Below are 18,340 nucleotides of genomic sequence, written 5' to 3'. Positions count from 1 at the left end.
GCATATTTCATATAGGTTTCATTTACCCGTTATAGATATTCTATGAATTATTAGATATGGTACCCATTATCATACCCATTATTCAGATTAGGAAGCTGAGGCCTAAGGTATGAATGGATTTGTCCAAGATCCCACAGCCAATAAATGATGGCCACTATTTAAGTGGGTTGTCCAGCTTTAAGTCCCAGGTCCTTCTGTATGCACTGTTGCCAGAACCAGCTCCTTCTGCTGGGTGCTCATGGTCAGCCACCTTCCTACCTCCTCTTGCTGGTTTCAAAGACACCTGAGTACAGTGCAAAGAGCCCTGAAATAGGAGAAGAAGACCCTATGGTGTTCACTGGATGCTTTTTTTCACACTTTTCTTCTGTAAGATGTGAAGAAGACCACTTGCCTTTCCTAACTCACAGGATTTGGGAATGTGATTGTGTGACTGTGGCTAAGAATGTGCCTAAAAGACAAGTGCCCAGTGTCAGACGCTGCATGTCCCCTCTTTATACTAGAGAATGCATGATGCTTCTAAGCCTAAAATTGTATAGATTTGTGAGACATGTTCTCAGGTACTTAGAAAAAGAAGCTATTTTAGAACTTGTGCTTTTTCTCACCAATGACAGTTTTGTTTTGTACTTCCTTTTGTATTTTAAAGCTTTCCTCATTTAAATGGTTGTGTGCACTGACTGAGATATTTCCTCCCTCTTCTGCCGGAAGATGGGTCTCATACCAGTGTCCATCTCCGAGCACCCATTTATAGAGCCACGGTGCCCACTGCTTAAAGGCTGACCAGGCATTGGTGATCCTGAAGCCACAGGGGTTCCATGACAGTCAGAAAGAGCCTGGTGCCTTCCAAGATTATGTTCATTTCAGCTTTCCACCCCTGGCTTAACCTCTCTGTCTTAGGCCCTTTCTGTCAAATGTGGTTTAGGTATTTGTCTTCTCAATGCCTTATTTGCCACCCATTGCTCCATTCATAGCATCACTGTCTCCCTGCTGTCTAATCTGTTTGCCAGTCCTTCCCATTGTCTCCCACCATAATCAGAAAAATGTGCTTTTGATATTCCAGGAAGGAGAATGTCATTGTGAGACCAAATCCCTTGGATTTTGAAGGACATCCCTGCTTCCCCATCATTCTATGCTTTGCATTAAAGGCTGTTATTGAACATATAACCAAATGTATTTTAATTTTTAGACTGTGTTACTCTTTTTTCTATAAATAAAAATGTACACCAAGAAGATACAACCTGGTATTTAGGGTTTGGGTCAGCAGCTGTGCTGTCCTGTCTATCAGGGTCATGAGGGGCCATGTGTTGTGCTCTTGGGACACTCTGGGGTGTGTGACAAGGAGCTGGGTTGTGCCCATACTGAAATATGCTGGGTTGGGCAACTTACCATCCTTCCCACCCCAAGACGGTATGACTTTTTTGATTCTCTGAGCTGCCTCATCATTTTACCATTATTCCTCTGCACTTATTATTCTGCTCTGCCTTGCCACTTTCCTAGAGTAGCATTGCTCCCTTTTTGAGGGAGGGAAGTATAGTTTTTGGACACCGTGTGTGTGTATGTGTATGTGGTTTTCTTTTTAATTGATTTATTTTTAAGATATATTTTATTAATTATGCTATTACAGTTGTCCCATTTTCCTTTATTACCCTCCGCCCTGCACACCCCCTCCCGCCCACATGCCCCCACTCTTAGTTCATGTCCATGGGTCATATATGTAAGTTCTTTGGCTTCTACATTTCTTATACTATTCTTAACCTCCCCCTGTCTATGTTCTATCTATCATTTATGCTACTAATTCTTTGTACCTTTCCCCACCCCCCACTCCTCCACTGATAACCCTCCACGTGATCTCCATTTCTGTGATACTGTTCTATTCTAGTTGTTTGCTGAGTTTGTTTTTGGTGTTTTTTTTAGGTGTGGTTGTTCATAACTATTAGTTTCTTGTCATTTTACTGTTTATATTTTTTATCTTCTTTTTCTGAGATAAGTCCCTTTAACATTTCATATAAGGGCTTGGTGATGAACTGCTTTAACTCGACCTTATCTGGGAAGCACTTTATCTCTTCTTTCACTCTAAGTGAAGGCTTTGCTGGATAGAATAATCTTGGATATAGGTCCTTGCCTTTCATGATTTGGAATACTTCTTTCCAGCCCCTTCTTGTCTGTAAGGTTTCTTTTGAGAAATCAGCTCACAGTCTGATGGGAACTCCTTTGTAGGTAACTGTCTCCCTTTGCTGCTTTTAGGATTCTCTCTTTATCTTTAATCTTGGGTAACTTAATGAGGATGTGCCTTGGCGTGTTCCTCCTTGGGTCCAATTTCTTTGGGACTCTCTGAGCTTCCTGGACTTCCTGGAAGTCTATTTCCTTTGCCAGATTGGGAAGTCCTCCTTCGTTATTTGTTCAAATAAGTTTTCAATTTCTTGCTCTTCCTCTTCTTCTTCTGGTACTCCTATGATGCAGATATTGGAATGTTTAAAGATGTCCTGGAGGTCCTAAGCCTCTCCTCATTTTTTTGAATTCTTGTTTCTTCATTCTGTTCTGGTTGAATGTTTATTTCTTCCTTCTGGTCCACAGTGTTAATTTGAGTCCCGGTTTTTTTCCCATCACTGTTGGTTCCCTTTACATTTTTCTTTATTTCACTTGGCATAGCTTTTATTTTTTCATCTAATTTGCGATCATATTCAACCAATTCTGTGAATATCCTGATTACCAGTGTTTTGAACTGTGCATCTGATATGATAAGTTGGCTATCTCTTCATCACTTAGTTGTATTTTTCTGGAGTTTTGATCTGTTCTTTCATTTGGGCCACTGGTTTTTTGTGTTTTTTTTTTTTTTTGTCTTGGTTTGCCTATTAACATAGTAAGGGGCAGAGGCTTAGGTATTCACCTGAGCAGTGCAACCTACTTTGCTGTGTTGTGGCACTGTATGTGGGGTATGGGTCTAAGAGTGAAGAATGCCACTTGCTCCACTCTCTGCCAGTTTTTAGTCACTTTCCCCACTACTCACAATTAAACTGGGCCCTTCTGGTGCTGACTCCTGGGTGAGTGGATTTGTGTATGTTCTAGGACCCTGTGGGTCTCTCCAACAAACTCTCCTGTAAGGCTAGGAATTTCTCCTGTTGCTACCTCAACCCACCCAGGTGTTTTCAATCAGAGGTTTGATGCTTTATTACCTTGCATTGAAACTCTGGGTTGCCCCATCAGTCTGGCTTCTCAGTTGTTTCTCCTGGTGTATCTGCACTTAAATGTGGGACCATTTGGTTCGAAATCTGCTGCCTCCCTGGGTCCTCTAGCCACCGCCTTGCTCACCAGCTGCAGCCTTGCTCACCTCGGTCCTCCAACCACTCTCTGCCCAGCTGCCTGTCTCCACTCCTCCTGCCAATCTAAATTAATTTTTCTTTTTTAACTCCTTAGTTGTCGGCCTTCCATACAGTTTGATTTTCTGTCAGTTCTGGTTGTTTTTTTGTTTTTAAATTTGTCATTGTTCTTTTTTTGGCTGTTCAAAGAGACACGGTGTGTCTACCTATGCCTTCATCTTGACCAGAAGTCCTGTATGTGTGTGTTTGAGAACACTAGCGAATATATGAAAAAGGCATGTGTTTTTATCAGTGGCTCATTACTCTCAGGAAACTTCTGACTTGCTGGCAACTGTGAAGAAGTGGGGCCAGCATCAAGGACAGGATAGAATTGCAGACATGGACTAGGACTCAAATAAGGAGGGGAAATGGAAGGAAGGAAAATCAAGCCTACAGATCAGAAACGTGGGCTGGTTGCATGATCTCCAGGTGTGCCAACAAGTTGGATGAGCCCAGGAAATGGCTAGGACTCTGCTTCGGCAGGGTTCTGATGGCTTAGGAGGGCATGCCAAAGCTCCCTGCTGAGTTTTATGCACCTCATTTTCCCACATGTGCCACAGATTTCCACTTCTTACTTGACACAAAAATCTTTCTCCCAACACCATTTAGGGTGGAAAGAGGAGGACTCTTCCCCAAGTAACCAGTCCGTAGCCTCCCTGTAAGTGGCAAACTAAATCAGATGTTTTTCTTCATTGATCCTTTATTCATTAGTCCCTCATTCACCCTTTCAGCTACTGAGAGCCTTTCTTCATGTTTGTAGTTTGCCTCTTCTGAACATGTGTGAGTTTGCTTACAGACACTTGTTTTCCCTCTGCTTGACTTGGACACTTGGCCCACTTCTTCAGCACATCCCATGAGCTCTCTCACATGATGAGAGTTTATTGGGACATACCCTGTCAATCAATGTCTTGTTCCAAAGTGATTAGTAACAATGCCTGGGATGACCTCAAAGTGCCGCAGTAGGGTGAGAAATTATATAGTTAACCTGCATTTTGTCAGCTGCCTTAAATGTTACACTCTTACTTCATATTCTGTATGTCTCACATGGAACTGAGCATCTTCCTCCCAGAAACTCCTCCCACATCCCTAGTTTTTGTCTGTCACTGGTATCACCCTTCTTCTGGTCAACTATTTTGGGCCCAGCCTCCTCCTCTGATGGTCCCAAGGTCAGGGGCTGTGGACTAGGCATTTGGAGTATGACAGAAAGAAATATGGTGTTTTTAACCTTAAAGAATGTGACTTATGTTGGGATTAGGCTCAAGGCACATCTGCACTGAAATGCTCCTCATTTTCCTCGCCTGGCCTGGTCTCACTGGGCCCTATGTCTTTCCAATTAGCCCATTCTAGTCACTTCCTTCTGAACCCACGTCCTGTCTTGGCCATTGCCCATGCTGCCCGCCCCTGTCTTTTTCCTGCTGCCCAGGATTCTGCGCAGAGTCAGTGTCTTCTTGTCTCTGGCTGAGAGATCCCCGCTGCTCTGTGCAGATGTGGACAGGTAAAGTGGGAAGAAGAAAGTGCAAGATTATTAAGGTATACAGGATTCTCACAAATCCCAAAACTGAAGTCCATACCTGTTTGTACCTAAGACTTTAGATCTATGGGGAGCCTGAGCCTACACAGCTGCATTTGAGGTGTGTGTCCAGTCCCTTGGGGTCCTAGAGTGAGTGGGGTAGAAAGGGACCTTCTTGTCTCTAGAGTGGTATGTTGCTGGATTATTGGAGTGTTTTTATTCTTTGCATAAAAAACTAGATTTTGTATTAGTTTTCTTATTACCTAAACACGAGCAAAATATGCTTGAAAAAATTTAAACAGCATGTAGTTTAGAGTGGAGAGTCCTATCTCCCTGCCTGGCATTCTCTGTCCTCACCCCAGGGAACAGGATAATTGCTGTTAACTGTTCCCTGTGTTTTTGCAGTTGTTTCTCTGGCATAAAAGTACATTCATCAGTGAAAAATAGGCTTTGTGTCTGAATCTACACCTTCTTAAATATATTTTTAAATATTTTATTTATTTATTTTTTGAGAGGGGAAGGAGGGAGAAAGAGAGGGAGAGAAACATCAATGTGTGGTTGTCTCTTGCATGCCCCACATGGGGGATGTGGCCCACAGCCCAGGCATGTGCTCTGACTGGGCATTGAACCAGCGACCTTCTGATTCTCAGGTTGGCACTCAATCACTGAGCCACACCAGCCAGGGCTGAACCTACACCTTCTTAAAGGGTATCTCAGTGGCATGTGTGAGCCCAGAAGCTGTTTTAAAGGCCTGTCCCCACAAGCTTCCCATTTTTCCCCCCAGCTGCTTCCCATGCTGTCCCACCAAATTATGTGAGCAGCTCTAAGTGGTATGGCCGTAGGACCCTACCTGAACCATGCAACTCTGCAACCAGAACCAAATTTTTATCAGAACAGCAAGCCAAGTCCACTGTGAGAAGCCAGATCCAATGCTCTGCGTCTCTGGAAAGCGTAGAGGTGAGTCACCCTGCCTCTTTCTGACCCCAGGCTGCCTAGCATTGGGGCAATAACTTTTCACTTAGTTACTGCTCACTACAGGAAGATGTGAAGGGGGAAATAGGCATTCCTGGGCATTTTGTCTCCAGGAGCTCAGTGCATTTTGGAGCATGACGTTTCATTCTAAAGTGTCTTTAGATGTACTTATCTGCAGGGAATTCTGTCCACAAAGCATACTCCTTCAAACAATGAGGTGGTAGAGAGTTTGTACACAAAACCTTTTAAAAAGCCTATTTTTATAATATAGTTTCATGGGAGTGGTAATTAGCCAAGGATACAAAAGGAATGTACCTTTGTGATGCAGCTGCAAGGTTAGGCATTTGGATGTTAAAGCCCACTGCCTCATCTGCTTCAAACAGTTATAATATACTGAGCCACACAATTACAACTTGGGGAGCACATGCCAGATCCTCTAGGGCCTTGGGAGTTGACTCCAGCCCCCAGTCTGCCTGACTTGTTCATGTGGCTCAGGGACTGACCCAGGAACTGGGCTGCTGGAGCCTGTGGGCTTCATGTCAAGAAATATGTCCACAGGGCAGATACATAGCCTGCAAGTTCATTATGGACTCATGAGACCTATTTTCAAGGATTCCAAAATGTTTCTGGTTCTTGCTCTTTGTGATGACACTTCTGTCAGATGGTGGGGGATGTATGGGGTCTTACCTTTAATAAGACAGCCCTCGGCCCCCACATTATTTTGTTTATATTGTCAACATTTGTTGAAACAAATATATGTTTATATCCCAGTGTCACTTGCCTCAGGGATGTGCTTCACCTGGGCAACCCCAACAAATCCCAGACATTTGCTTTCTTCTCTTTTTACTTGGTCCTTAAGTGGGTCCATGTTTGTGTGCCATCCTGCTTCTTAAAACTGCTTTGGTCCCTTGAACTAGAACATGGAGACACTGCCTTTAGGGTTTTGGGTTGAGTTGAAAATGGGACATACCAACTGCTCCCATATTCCTGCCCTCTATTCAGTATTGGCTGTTAGGAGTGTCAAGTCTCAGTCAATCAGCAGTCATTCCTGAATTGGTCATGGGACATGCAAAGCAGATATTGACTTGGTGGTCAGCTGCCTTAGTTACAATAACACGATATTTTTACTCAAGCAGGAGTTTCTTGATGGACCCTTTCCTTGGATGCAGCTTGCAGAGGGTGCCAACATGTCAAGTGCTTGCTATACACCATGCTGTCCTTGGAGCTCTTTATGGGACTGAGAGACCTGCTCTCCCTCCAGCTGCAGAACTGATATAGGTGATAAGGGATGGGTTGAGGACCTTGAAGCCTCAAACTGAGAACCTGTCCTGTGATGGAATGTTAACCAAAGCTCCAGGGCTATGCTTCTTTAAGAAATGTTGGTTTGGGGAGCATTTTTCTCTCCTGTTAGGTACAGTACAAATTTTTGTTGTGTTTTTATTGTGAACTACTGCCTAGGTGTGAAGGCCACCCTTGAAGTAGTGGGGTTTTATTTGAAAGAGCTGCATCTCACCAGTCTGTTAGTTCTCTTCCTTGGCTGTCACTACCCAACACCAAGACATACCATCTACTTATTCCTGGTACTCTGCCCACTGCCACATCCTCTGAGGGATTCATGTCCTTTTTTTTTTTTTTTTTTCCATTTTTCCGCAGAGTTTCAAGTCAGATGAAGAAGTTGAAAGTTCTAAAGAACTTCAGAATGAGTTGTTTGAAGCAAAAGGTAAAGTTGTAGCATCATGATTGGTGCTGCCTTTCACCAGTGCTCTAAAAGCTCCAGGGGCTTGGTCGTCGAACAGTGAGCCAGCCAAGTATAATTTCCTGGAAGCGTGTAATGTGGGCAGTGTCCATGGTGGGCTTCTTCTTGAGGGTGGTTCTAGCTATGAGGCTGTCACTCTGACCTCAGTATCACCTGAGTTCAGACCCTAAGGTAGAGTCCATTGGCTAAGGAAGCAGTGTGGTTCTGTCACATTTCACAGTCTGCAGGGACCAGCATGATGTTACTTGGCAGGTGTGGCCCTGGAGTCTAAAACCCACTGCTCCCAGGTCAGGCCCTTTGCCCCCTTCCTGATGCATAGGACTGGGTGCAGCCTCTCCCCTCCTGTGAGTGAATAGTTTTGCCATCCTCTAGGCGACCTGTCTGTGCCCCATATAGAGTGCAAGACATAGCTCCGGTCTTTGGGAACCTTACAGAAGCAACCAGAAAGCAGTAGCAAGTATATTTAAGCAAATAGCGTACATTGGCTTGTGATGTGCCACAAGACAGAGTGCAAAAACTTGGCTTAGAGAGAGGGATACCAGAGTTGACCTTGAATTTCTGCTGCAACAGAATATCAGCAGTTGGTATTGACAACCTCTAGATTGTGTTCCTCAAGCACAGGACCATTGTTTGTTCAACATTCACTTCTGTAGAATTCAGGGCAACTAACCTGAACATCCATCTGTGCTGCTGAATGTTTGGAAGAACAGCCAACTCATCATGTATTAATCTCTTTAGACTCAGAGTCTAAGAAAGGGCTTCTGGGATGGGTTATTCACGGAACAATTTGGTACTTGCTCTCTGCCCATAGAGCAGGTTGGTTTCTTTCCAACTTTGAACAGAAACTTTTCCATCTGAGTTAGAACCAATAGCAGTGCATGAACACTCATGTCAAACCTCGAAAAATTTATTTACATCCTCTGGTACCCTTGAGAAATAAACCCCCATATCAAAATTTCTTTGAAACTTTCCTAGGAATTTTAAGTTGGAAGAAATCCCACATGTGGCCCTTTCCTGCCTGGTTCTTTCCTTGCATTTTCTTTAGCCCCAACCTGCAGCAACATTTGTGAACTTATAGGCCTTGCTTTCCTTAGGGAAAGTGTTTTTCTGGTTGTTAGCTGGGTTATTAAAGTAAAAAACACCAAGGTGGCTCATATACCTAAAAAGTACAGACTACTGCCATAGAACCGAAGTTTGAATTAGGTAGAAGCGGCCCTCTTTCTGTGTTGGACTGATTGTAGAGGCGAATTTCTGGTTTAAAGCATAGCTCATCTATGGATAGTTTCTTGTGGACACCACTGACATACGTCCTCTTCCATAAGTTGTTTCTTTGACAAAGCTTCAAAAACCATTAGTAAACCAACTGGCTAAAGTAGGGAAGTTATGAGGATTGGCCGTCACCCAAACCCACTGATGAGTCTTTGCTTTGAAAGGCACTTGCACCTCCCGATGTGAGTTGGTGCTTGGTACACAGCCTAATCTTTGGAGTGTTTTTGCCAAGAAAAAATGAGCCTGAATCCAAATTACAAACTAGTCTTTGATGCTAACTTCATGTTCACAGGAAATATTAGGGATAGAGGAACAGGTTATGTGATACCATGAGGAAGCAAACATACAAATCCAGATAGGGGGAACATCCCATAGAGCAAGTACTGATCTGGTTTCTTAAACACAAAAGTGCTAAAGGTTAGGGGACAGGAGAGGTCCTCATGATTGGAAGACTTAAGAGAAATAACAACCAAAGGCACTGTTTAATGAACAAGTCAACTGTAAGACATTTTTGAGACAGTTGGGAAATTGTTGGCTTTGTTAGGTATGATAGTGGCATTATGGTTATGTAAGAAAATGTCCGTATGTTTCCAAAATACATACTAAATATTAAATAAGTAGGGGTAAAAACATGAGATCTGGGATTTACTTTTAAGTACTTCAGCAATAGCAAAAAGGGAATAGTTGAAGTCAGCATGGCAAATTTTTTATCCTCACAGAGCCTCAGTGACAAGTGCACTGAGATTCAATGACTATGCTCTTTACTTTGGGTAGGTTTGAAAAGTTTCTAAAAAATTTTTTTTGTTATTGTGTATACAAATAATGCAGCCCTCTTTTATGTGCTTTCAATGGTGCAACTTTAGTAGGTTCCCTTCAGAAAAAGTTTTCCCCACATGGAGCAGAGAGTTTTATTATGAAACTTAAAAACACAGAATGGAGTTGACAGAATGTACTATGAATGCTCATGTACCTACTACCTAGATTTCACTTTTGTTGCTTTGCTACTCACCTGTGTCAATCTGATTTCAGAGTAATGTACCAGCAGGTGTGTTTCCCTTCTGTGCTTTTACCTGGAGCAGTGGGTTTACCTGTTACTCCCTCTGCTTCAGGCCAGCTGCCAACCTGGGGTTCCAGGGTCTTTGGGTGCACTCAGAAGTCCCGCACCTCCCCCTTTGACACCCCTGAGAGCCAGGTCCAGGACATCTGGGAAGAACTAGGTGTTGGCAGCAGTGGTCACCTCAACAAGCAAGAGCTGGCTCTGGTCTGCCAGAGCATCGGGCTCCAGGGACTCAAGAAAGAGGTAAGAGAGTCAAGGACAGATCACCCTCAATGACTTGTTCTTTGCAGTGGTCATGGTTGATATTTGATTTGGAAAATCCCTTTACCTTGCAGACACTGATTCAATTGTGTCTAATCTTCTGACCTAATCTTCTTTGATGACGGCTAGTGCTTCTGCTGAAGTCTGCATCCTTAAGGGTCTATCTCTGACGGCCTGTGGCCCCAGCCTTATCAGACTCTAAGCACCTTCACTCAGGATTCTTCTTCTACCTATAAACACATTTTCCCCCTACCTGTGTGGCTTTTTTCTACTACCAAGCCAGACATGATGCTCTCAGAACCTAACTACACCTCTCCTTTTTCTTCAGAGACCAAGAGGAGGAGGAGGAACGAACAATGGTCATAGGGCAATCTCATCCTTGCTAAAGTCCTCCCCAGCCCTGCTGCCCTTGTTAGACCCTGAAACTCTGGGGGCCCAGGCCATGTTGCATATATACATATTTTCTATCCTCTAGCAGGTTCCTGCCACATTAGACACTGAATGCATATTTGTGGAATTTAGGAAGTTCAGGTGGTACTCATTCACAGCAGGATGGAAACTTACCAGACATTTAGATTTCATAAGCCAGAGCCTGGGGAGGCTAGGTATGACCCAACAGTTTGAGTTTGGATGAGGAAAAGCAAACTGCCCTGCTTGAAGAGGGAGGGTGAGTAGGAGGGTGAGAGGGTGGATGGGTGAGCCTGGGTGACTGTAGCTGGCATCCAGCTGCTTGTGGGTAGAACCTCAGAGCAGAGATGTGTTGGCTTTCATTTAGGAACTAGAGGACCTGTTTAACAAACTGGATGAAGACCGAGATGGCAGAGTGAGTCTTGAGGAATTCCAGCTTGGCCTGTTCAATCATGGACCCACTTCCTTTCTGGAATCTTCCACTCCTGTCAAACTGAGGAAGTTCTGGTCTGATTATCAGGTAAAATGGCATAATTAAATCTTAAACCACAGCACTAACTACTATTACTCTCTGACCTTTAGCATTTTTCACAGATCTGACTCTTCTGACTCTGTCACCACAGTGAGCCTTAGCAGTTGCTCGGGGCATTCACACTCATTTGTATAAGTGGGAGGCTGTGTGACTTTGATTCTAGGACCACACAGATCTTGGAGCTGATCTGGCTTGCTCCTAACTAGCTGTATCTCACTGGATGAGTTACTCACCTTTTCTGAGCCTCAGGCTCCTCATCTGTGAAATGGGTGCCCACCTCATAGGGGTTTTATGATGATTCTATGGTAGTTCCTCACTATGGCTTCCCAATGTGAGATACACTATGTTCCAATAAGAGAACCCTCTCTCTTTCCTCATCATAGTACAGTGAGAACAATGTCACTGAAGGGTTCTAAACCTTCCCTAGAATTACACTCCATATACTCATTAACCTGTTTTCTCCCTGTCTTCCACTCCTGAATTTTGTTTCTCATACAAATACTAGGTCTCTACAGTTAGAGCATAGTAGATTTGGGGCAGTTGTGGTTTCGTTTGGTGACCACTGGTTTAGTGCTTGGTTCTCTCAGTCCCAGGAAAGTATGTTTGTCCTCTCCCACCACAGGGCAGGTGCTCTGGGAGCCTTGTTGATGCTTCTTTGTTGTCATGAATGATCCTGTGGTTTGTAGATGATGGTGCAAGACCAGTAACACTGTTCTCTGCCAGGCCAGGCAATCTGAAAACCAGGTTTCTGAATCTGAACTCAGTGAGAATGGGCAAAGAAGAAATTAGGAGAGATTTCAGGTGGCAACAAGGTAGGTGGAAGCTACGCTCACGTCCCAGGACCAAACTGGAATTATAAGTAAATTACAGAATAATCATCCAGAGTAACCAATGAAAACTACCTGAAGAGAGGCCTCATAACCAAAGATTTACAGAGGAAGCCACATCAAGACTACTAGGAAGGGTGGAGATGCAAAAAGGATTGGCCCACTCCCGTGAGTGGTAGCTGGGGTTCTGGGGCATACTCAGCCTGGAGGAAAGAGGGGGGGGTTCACCCTGAGAATTGTGGGGTCTAAACCCCAAGCTAGGCTCCCCAGCTCAGAGCACCAGAACTAAGAAGAGGCATACACAAAAGATCTGGCTGTGAAAAGCAGCAGGGTTTCAGTCTGCCGATGAAAGATAGCTAGAAACACAGGCACCCTCTTAAAGGACTAGTGCAAAAAATTTCATTCATAGCAACTCAACCTAGGCTGCAGTGGAGGGAAGGCAGCATGGACTAGAGTCATGTGATTAGAGTCTGAGATTTGAAGATCTGGGTAAAGAGCTGAAGGGTCAGCCTCCAGAATTTCTATGTTGTATCATTTTTCCATATCACAGACACCATCTTTCTGCGTCAAAGCAGTAGTACCACCCTGTGGAGCTTACACTCTGCTGAGTATAGCCAGAAGCTCTTTCAGTGACTGAGCCTAACACACAACCAATAACCATGGCTGATATGGCTCAGTTGCTTGGAGTATCATCCCATAACCAAAAGGTTGTGGGTTCAATTCCCAGTTGGAGCAGATGCCTAGGTTTCAGGTTTGATTCTGGGTCCAGGCACGTATGAACCCTGATCTGGGTGCATACAGGAGGCAACCAGTCAATATTTCTTTCACATCAATGTTCTATCTCTCACTTCTCTCTCTCTAAAAGCAATTTTAAAAATGCCCTCAGGTGAGGGTAAAAAAAATTTAACAGGTAGCCAACAGGTGAAGGCAGGCAGAGACAGATCTCAGGGTGTTTGGGACTTTTGCTGACCTGCACCCAGTTTGTTGCTGGTAAAAGCCAGAGTTGGTATGCAGCTTAGTTCTTTCTGCATGCATCCAGACCTAGCAGAGGGAGCCATATGCTGTGGATCACTGACAGCTCCAAACAGGTTGTCCAGGGCTGGTCAACAGGCAGCATTTGATAGGTCTGCATCAGAGTCATTCCAAACAGACCCAGAAGCAACACACTCAGTGGCCAGCCTCAGACAACAACAGAACAGAATTCAGTAAGCTTCACAAGCGGCATTTCCACAGAGAGATATTATAAGCACTAAAACCTTCTGAGGCAAATTCTGCTTCTTGTGATCAGAACCTGCATAGCAGCTTGCACACTGAGTTGGAGGTTGAGCCTCACAGTCAGTAAGACTGAGGGTCATTTCCACACACAAATGAACCAATAGCAACCAAGACTCAACAACAGGAAGGTCTCCATAACATGCACAAGAGACATTCCTAGAGCACCAAGCTCAGGTGATCAGGAAGATTGCTCCACTGGATCCCACAGGACACCTACTATATAAGCCCACCCTAAAAAGACTAGGAGTCATAGTGGATCTACCTAATACCAAGAAACAAACACAAAGAGGCAACCTAAATGGGGAAACAAAGAAATGTGCCCCAAATGAAATAACAGGACAATTCTACAGAGAAAGAGCTAAATGAAATGGAGGCAAGCAATATCTGATAAGATATAGAGTGCAAAGTAATGGTTATAAGGTAGGTCAATAGCATGAAAAAGGAAATAGAAACCATAAACTAGGATCAGACAGAAGTGAAAAATACAGTATCTGAAATGCAGATTACACAGGAAGAAATAAATAGTAGGTTGGATGAAGCAGAGGATTGAATCAACTATTTGAAAGACAAGGTAGAAAAAACACCCAATCAGAGGAGCATAAAGAAAAAATAATTTAAAAAAATGAGGGTAAGTTTAAAGGACCTTTGAGACAACATGAATCATAACAACATCTGCATCACAGGGGTATCAGAGGGAGAAGGGAGAAAGCAAGGGATCAAGAACCTATTTGAAGATATAATGACTGAAAATTTCCCTAACTTGGTGAAGGAAAAAGATACTGAAGTCCAGGAAGTGCAAAGAGTCCTAAAGAAGATTGAAACAAGACACATCATAATATAAATAGAAAAGATTAAAGACAAGAGAGAATCTCAAAAGCCACTAGAGAAAGACAGTTTGTTACCTACAAAGGAGCTTCATAAGACTATCAGCTGATTTCTCAACAGAAACACTTCAGGCCAGCAGGGATGATATGAAATAAAATGATTAAAAGCAAAGACCTATAATCAAGATTACTTTACCCAGTAAGGCTATCTTTTAAAATTGAAGGAAAAATAATGAGCTTCCTAGACAAGAAAAAGCTAAAGGAGTTTGTTACCACCAAGCAAATGTTAAAAGAGATGTTAAAGGATCTGCTTTAAGAAGGAGAAGGGAGGAGGAGGTAGAGGAGGATACTGAAGAATGTAGTTGACTCTGTGGAGATTGCAGCCAAAAAAATTACAGCGTAGGTTGCCTGTATCAGAGCGACACATTCATTACTAGTATGTGTTCATGTGAAAAAAGTATTTAAAGCACTGCAAATTTGTATTATATTTGTATAATAAAATACATGAATTTTTTATTTTCAGTTACAATCTAGAAATTATTAAATAAATTTAGAAACATAAAGAATAAAACTTTTTCTTTTCAAATAATGAAAACACAGATATTGCTAAAAATACAACCAAAATGTCTTTACCATTAATTAATCAGAAGCTTCAATAGCTGGCTTTGCAAAACATTTGTAACAGTCATCACAAACAACATTGCTATGCTCAAGGTGTAAATACTTTTCACAAAACTTGCAAAAATATTTTGATAAACAACTTGTTTTGGATGCACCTAACACATCTTTTTCTTTTTCTGCTTGTTGAGGGAGTTGTGTATATGTTGTCATTAGAATTTCTTTAAATTTGTGTTTGAAATTGAAGTTTCAGGTATAAAGGCTTATGTATACCTGTAGAGATTTCTGAACACCTTTTTATATGTTCTAACACTAACCTCATTATGAAATTTCTATTAAATATTCTGTGCCTTATTTTCACAGTGCTGTTCAGCATAGCAATAGTCTGAACATTTATTCCTGCAATATTCAGATTATATGTATTCATTATGTGGTCCACAGTGTCAATTTCTGATTTGTTTGGTTGTAATGTTTTATTATATTAGGTTTCTATGAATCTAAATTTATGGTGTCATTGAAATGCCTACTTGAAACTAAAATTACATTTTTTCCTTTTTTGGTGTAATCTACACCAAAAGCAAATATTCACCAGAAGAAAATAAGTTAGATTTTTGGGGACCTTATTTTAGAAGACACAAATTCAAGGGAAAGTTGGGGTTTATTCTTACAAACAGTACCTACATATGAAAGTTGCTTCTTTTTCAAATCAGAGATAAAATTTACGTCAGCAAATTTTATTCATTTATTTGCTATAATATTACATCTTGATAAGGAAATGGGTTCTGCAAGTGTCTTGATCTGCCGGTTTACGACTAATCAAGTAAGGACCTTCGGGCTGCTTACCAGCTTATATTTCAAGATAATTCTGTGTAAAATACTTTTGAATCAACTACAGCAAAAGTTTTTATATTTACTGGGCTTGGTTGGAATGTATTGTCTAAATCTATATTTGCCACTAAATCCAGGTAACATTTCGTCTATTGTTACATTCTGTTCCATACAGAAACATAATTAACAATTTTTTACAAATGCTGAGAAAATGTGTCCCACAACCGCTAATATGCCCATTTTCAGGTATTCTAACTGAGTAAGTTTGTCATCACCTGATACAATTATGAATAAATTTAAATCTCCATAAAGATATTGAAAGTCTAAAAAGTTCAGTCCCACTACCATTGTTAGCTCATAAATAAGTCCTGCAAATTTGGCTGATTGCTGCGATGTAAACCAGCTAGATATGAAGCCTAAAAATACTTTCCCATTTGGTTTTGTCTATTTGTTAGCATCTTTTTCTCATGAAAACCAACTTGAAATAGAATCGATGTATTTATTTGTATATAATAAAATTAGATTTAAAATACCATTTGTGATAAAGCAGTTCCAAGTTTCAAGTAATATCTTGGCATTTTTTTATCTTTGGCCTAACAGAAGTTGACACAAAATGATCTGTGGCTGTTTTCTAATTTGTCTTCTTATTGGATTTTTCCTCCATTTTGATTCATTATCCCTTCAAAAAAAATACTCGTTATTCATGTCTAATTCATCTTCACTTTCTTCATTAAAAATATTTTGCTTGGAATCCAAATATTCTGAACAGACATCCACATAATCTTTATCTTCTAAATCATTTTAATTTTTACATTCAGCTCTATCATTCTCATCATTAGATTTGAGTAAGCATTCACTGAAGTTCTTTAATATCTTTGGATTATCAAATCAATGTGATTTTCCAGCCATTTTCAATGCTAAATGAAAATTAAAAACACAACACTGACTTTGAAGTTCACGAAAAACAAAACAACTACACCAACACTGACTTCAGAGTTTGTGTTATCTCTCAGATACAATTTACTGTAGAATACTACACACCCTTATGAAACATATGTTGTAACCAAACTGACAGCTTAAATGTTATGGTGTAATATTAATAATGTACAAATGTGCAGCTAGTGATGACCTTGAACCTATGCATCTAATGCATATAACCAAGTTTAAGGAAAGAGTTTGTTCATATCTCTCAGGTCAGCCTCTACCTCCACAGGTTTAGAAGAGTAAAATGGTAGTTATATACCTGTCAGTAATCACTTTGAATTTAAATAGATTAAATGCTCCAATCAAAAGCCATAGGATAGCCCTGGCTGGTGTAGCTCAGTGGATTGAGTGCAGGCCTATGAACCAAAGGATAGGGGTTCCATTCCCAGTCAGGGCACATGCCTGGGTTGCAGGCCACTTCCCAGCAGGGAATACACAAGAGGCAACCATACATTGATATTTCTCTCCCTCTCTCCTTCCCTTCCCCCTCTAAAGATAAATAAATAAAATCTTTTAAAAAAAGGCATAGGATAGCTGAATGGATAAGAAAACAGGACTCGTATATAAGCTGTCTACAAGAGACCCACCTCAGAACAAAAGACACACACAGATTTAAAGTAGAGGGATGGAAAAGATATTTCATGCAAATGAAAAGGGAAAAAAGCTGGAGTAACTATTTATATCTCACAATATAGGTTTTATTTTGCTGTAAAGATTTTATTTACTTTTTAGAGAGGGGGGAGGAAGGGGGAAAGAGACAGAGAAACACTAATGTGAGAGAGAAACATCAATTGATTAACTCTCACACACGTCTGGACCAGGGACTGAACCTGCAACCCAGGCATGTGCCCTGACTGGGACTCTAACCAGCCACCTTTTATCTCATGGCACAACACCCAAGCAACTGAGCAGAACAGTCAGGGCTGACATTATGTAATTTAAAACAAAGAGTGTAGTAAGAGACAAAAAAAGACACTAATAATGATAAAGGGAGCAATGAAACAAAAGGATATAACCATTGTAAACATTTATGCACCCAACGTAGGAGCACCTAAATATGCAAAGCAAATCTTGATGGGAGAGATTGACAGTAAAATTAGTCATAGCAGGGGATTTAAACACCCCATTGACATCAATGGATAGATCTGCCAGACCAAAAAAAAAAAAAAATCAACAGGGAAATGGTGGACTTAAATAACACTCTAGATCAGATGGATTTAACTGATACCTTTAGGGCATTTCACTTGAAGGCAGCAGAATATAAATTCTTTTCTAATGCACCTGGAATATTTTCTAGGGTAAGACTACATGTCAGATGCCAAAACAAGCCTCAATATATTTGAATAAATTAAAATCATATCAAGTATCTTCTCTGACCACAATGGTATGAAACTAGAAATCAATCACAAGCCCTGCCTGGTGTAGCTCAGTGGATTGAGCTCGGGCCTGCGAACCACACAATCGCAGTTCGATTCCCAGTCAGGGCACATGCTTGGGTTGCAGGCCAGTTCCCAGCAGGGGACACACAAAAGGCAACCATACATTGATGTTCCTCTCCCTCTCCCCTTCCCCCCTTCCCCTCTAAAGATAAATAAATAAAATCTTAAAAAAAAAAAAAGAAATCAATCACAAGATAAAAAACCTGAAAAACACATGAAGACATGGAAGGTAAATAACCTGTTACTAAACAGTGAGTGGAGTTAATGAGATCCAGGAAGAAATCAAAAGATACCATGAAACAAATAAAAATGAGAACACAGCAACCCATAATCTGTGGGCTACTGGGAAAGCAGTCCCAAGAGGAATATTCATTGCATTACAGCCCTATGTCAAGAAACTAGAAAAATCTCAAATAAACAATTTAAC

At 41.5% G+C, this 18,340-nt stretch overlaps 1 protein-coding gene across 7 annotated transcripts in view; it reads left to right on the top strand.

Moving 5' to 3' along the window:
* NINL (ninein like) overlaps positions 1 to 18,340 on the top strand; it is a 208,288-nt gene that overhangs the window by 106,320 nt on the left and 83,628 nt on the right. For all 7 annotated transcript variants that reach the window (XM_053667257.1, XM_053667264.1, XM_037155282.2 and 4 more), the window contains 4 exons: positions 5,648 to 5,820; positions 7,489 to 7,555; positions 9,970 to 10,160; positions 10,954 to 11,106. In XM_053667257.1, the coding sequence (XP_053523232.1) occupies positions 5,648 to 5,820; positions 7,489 to 7,555; positions 9,970 to 10,160; positions 10,954 to 11,106 (584 nt within the window). The remainder of the gene's footprint in view (positions 1 to 5,647; positions 5,821 to 7,488; positions 7,556 to 9,969; positions 10,161 to 10,953; positions 11,107 to 18,340) is intronic.

The sequence above is a fragment of the Artibeus jamaicensis genome, unplaced genomic scaffold (genome assembly GCF_021234435.1).
Source record: "Artibeus jamaicensis isolate MK-2021 breed Jamaican fruit bat unplaced genomic scaffold, CSHL_Jam_final contig_135, whole genome shotgun sequence".
Classification (NCBI taxonomy): domain Eukaryota; kingdom Metazoa; phylum Chordata; class Mammalia; order Chiroptera; family Phyllostomidae; genus Artibeus; species Artibeus jamaicensis.
This window is presented reverse-complemented; position numbering and strand designations above follow the sequence as displayed.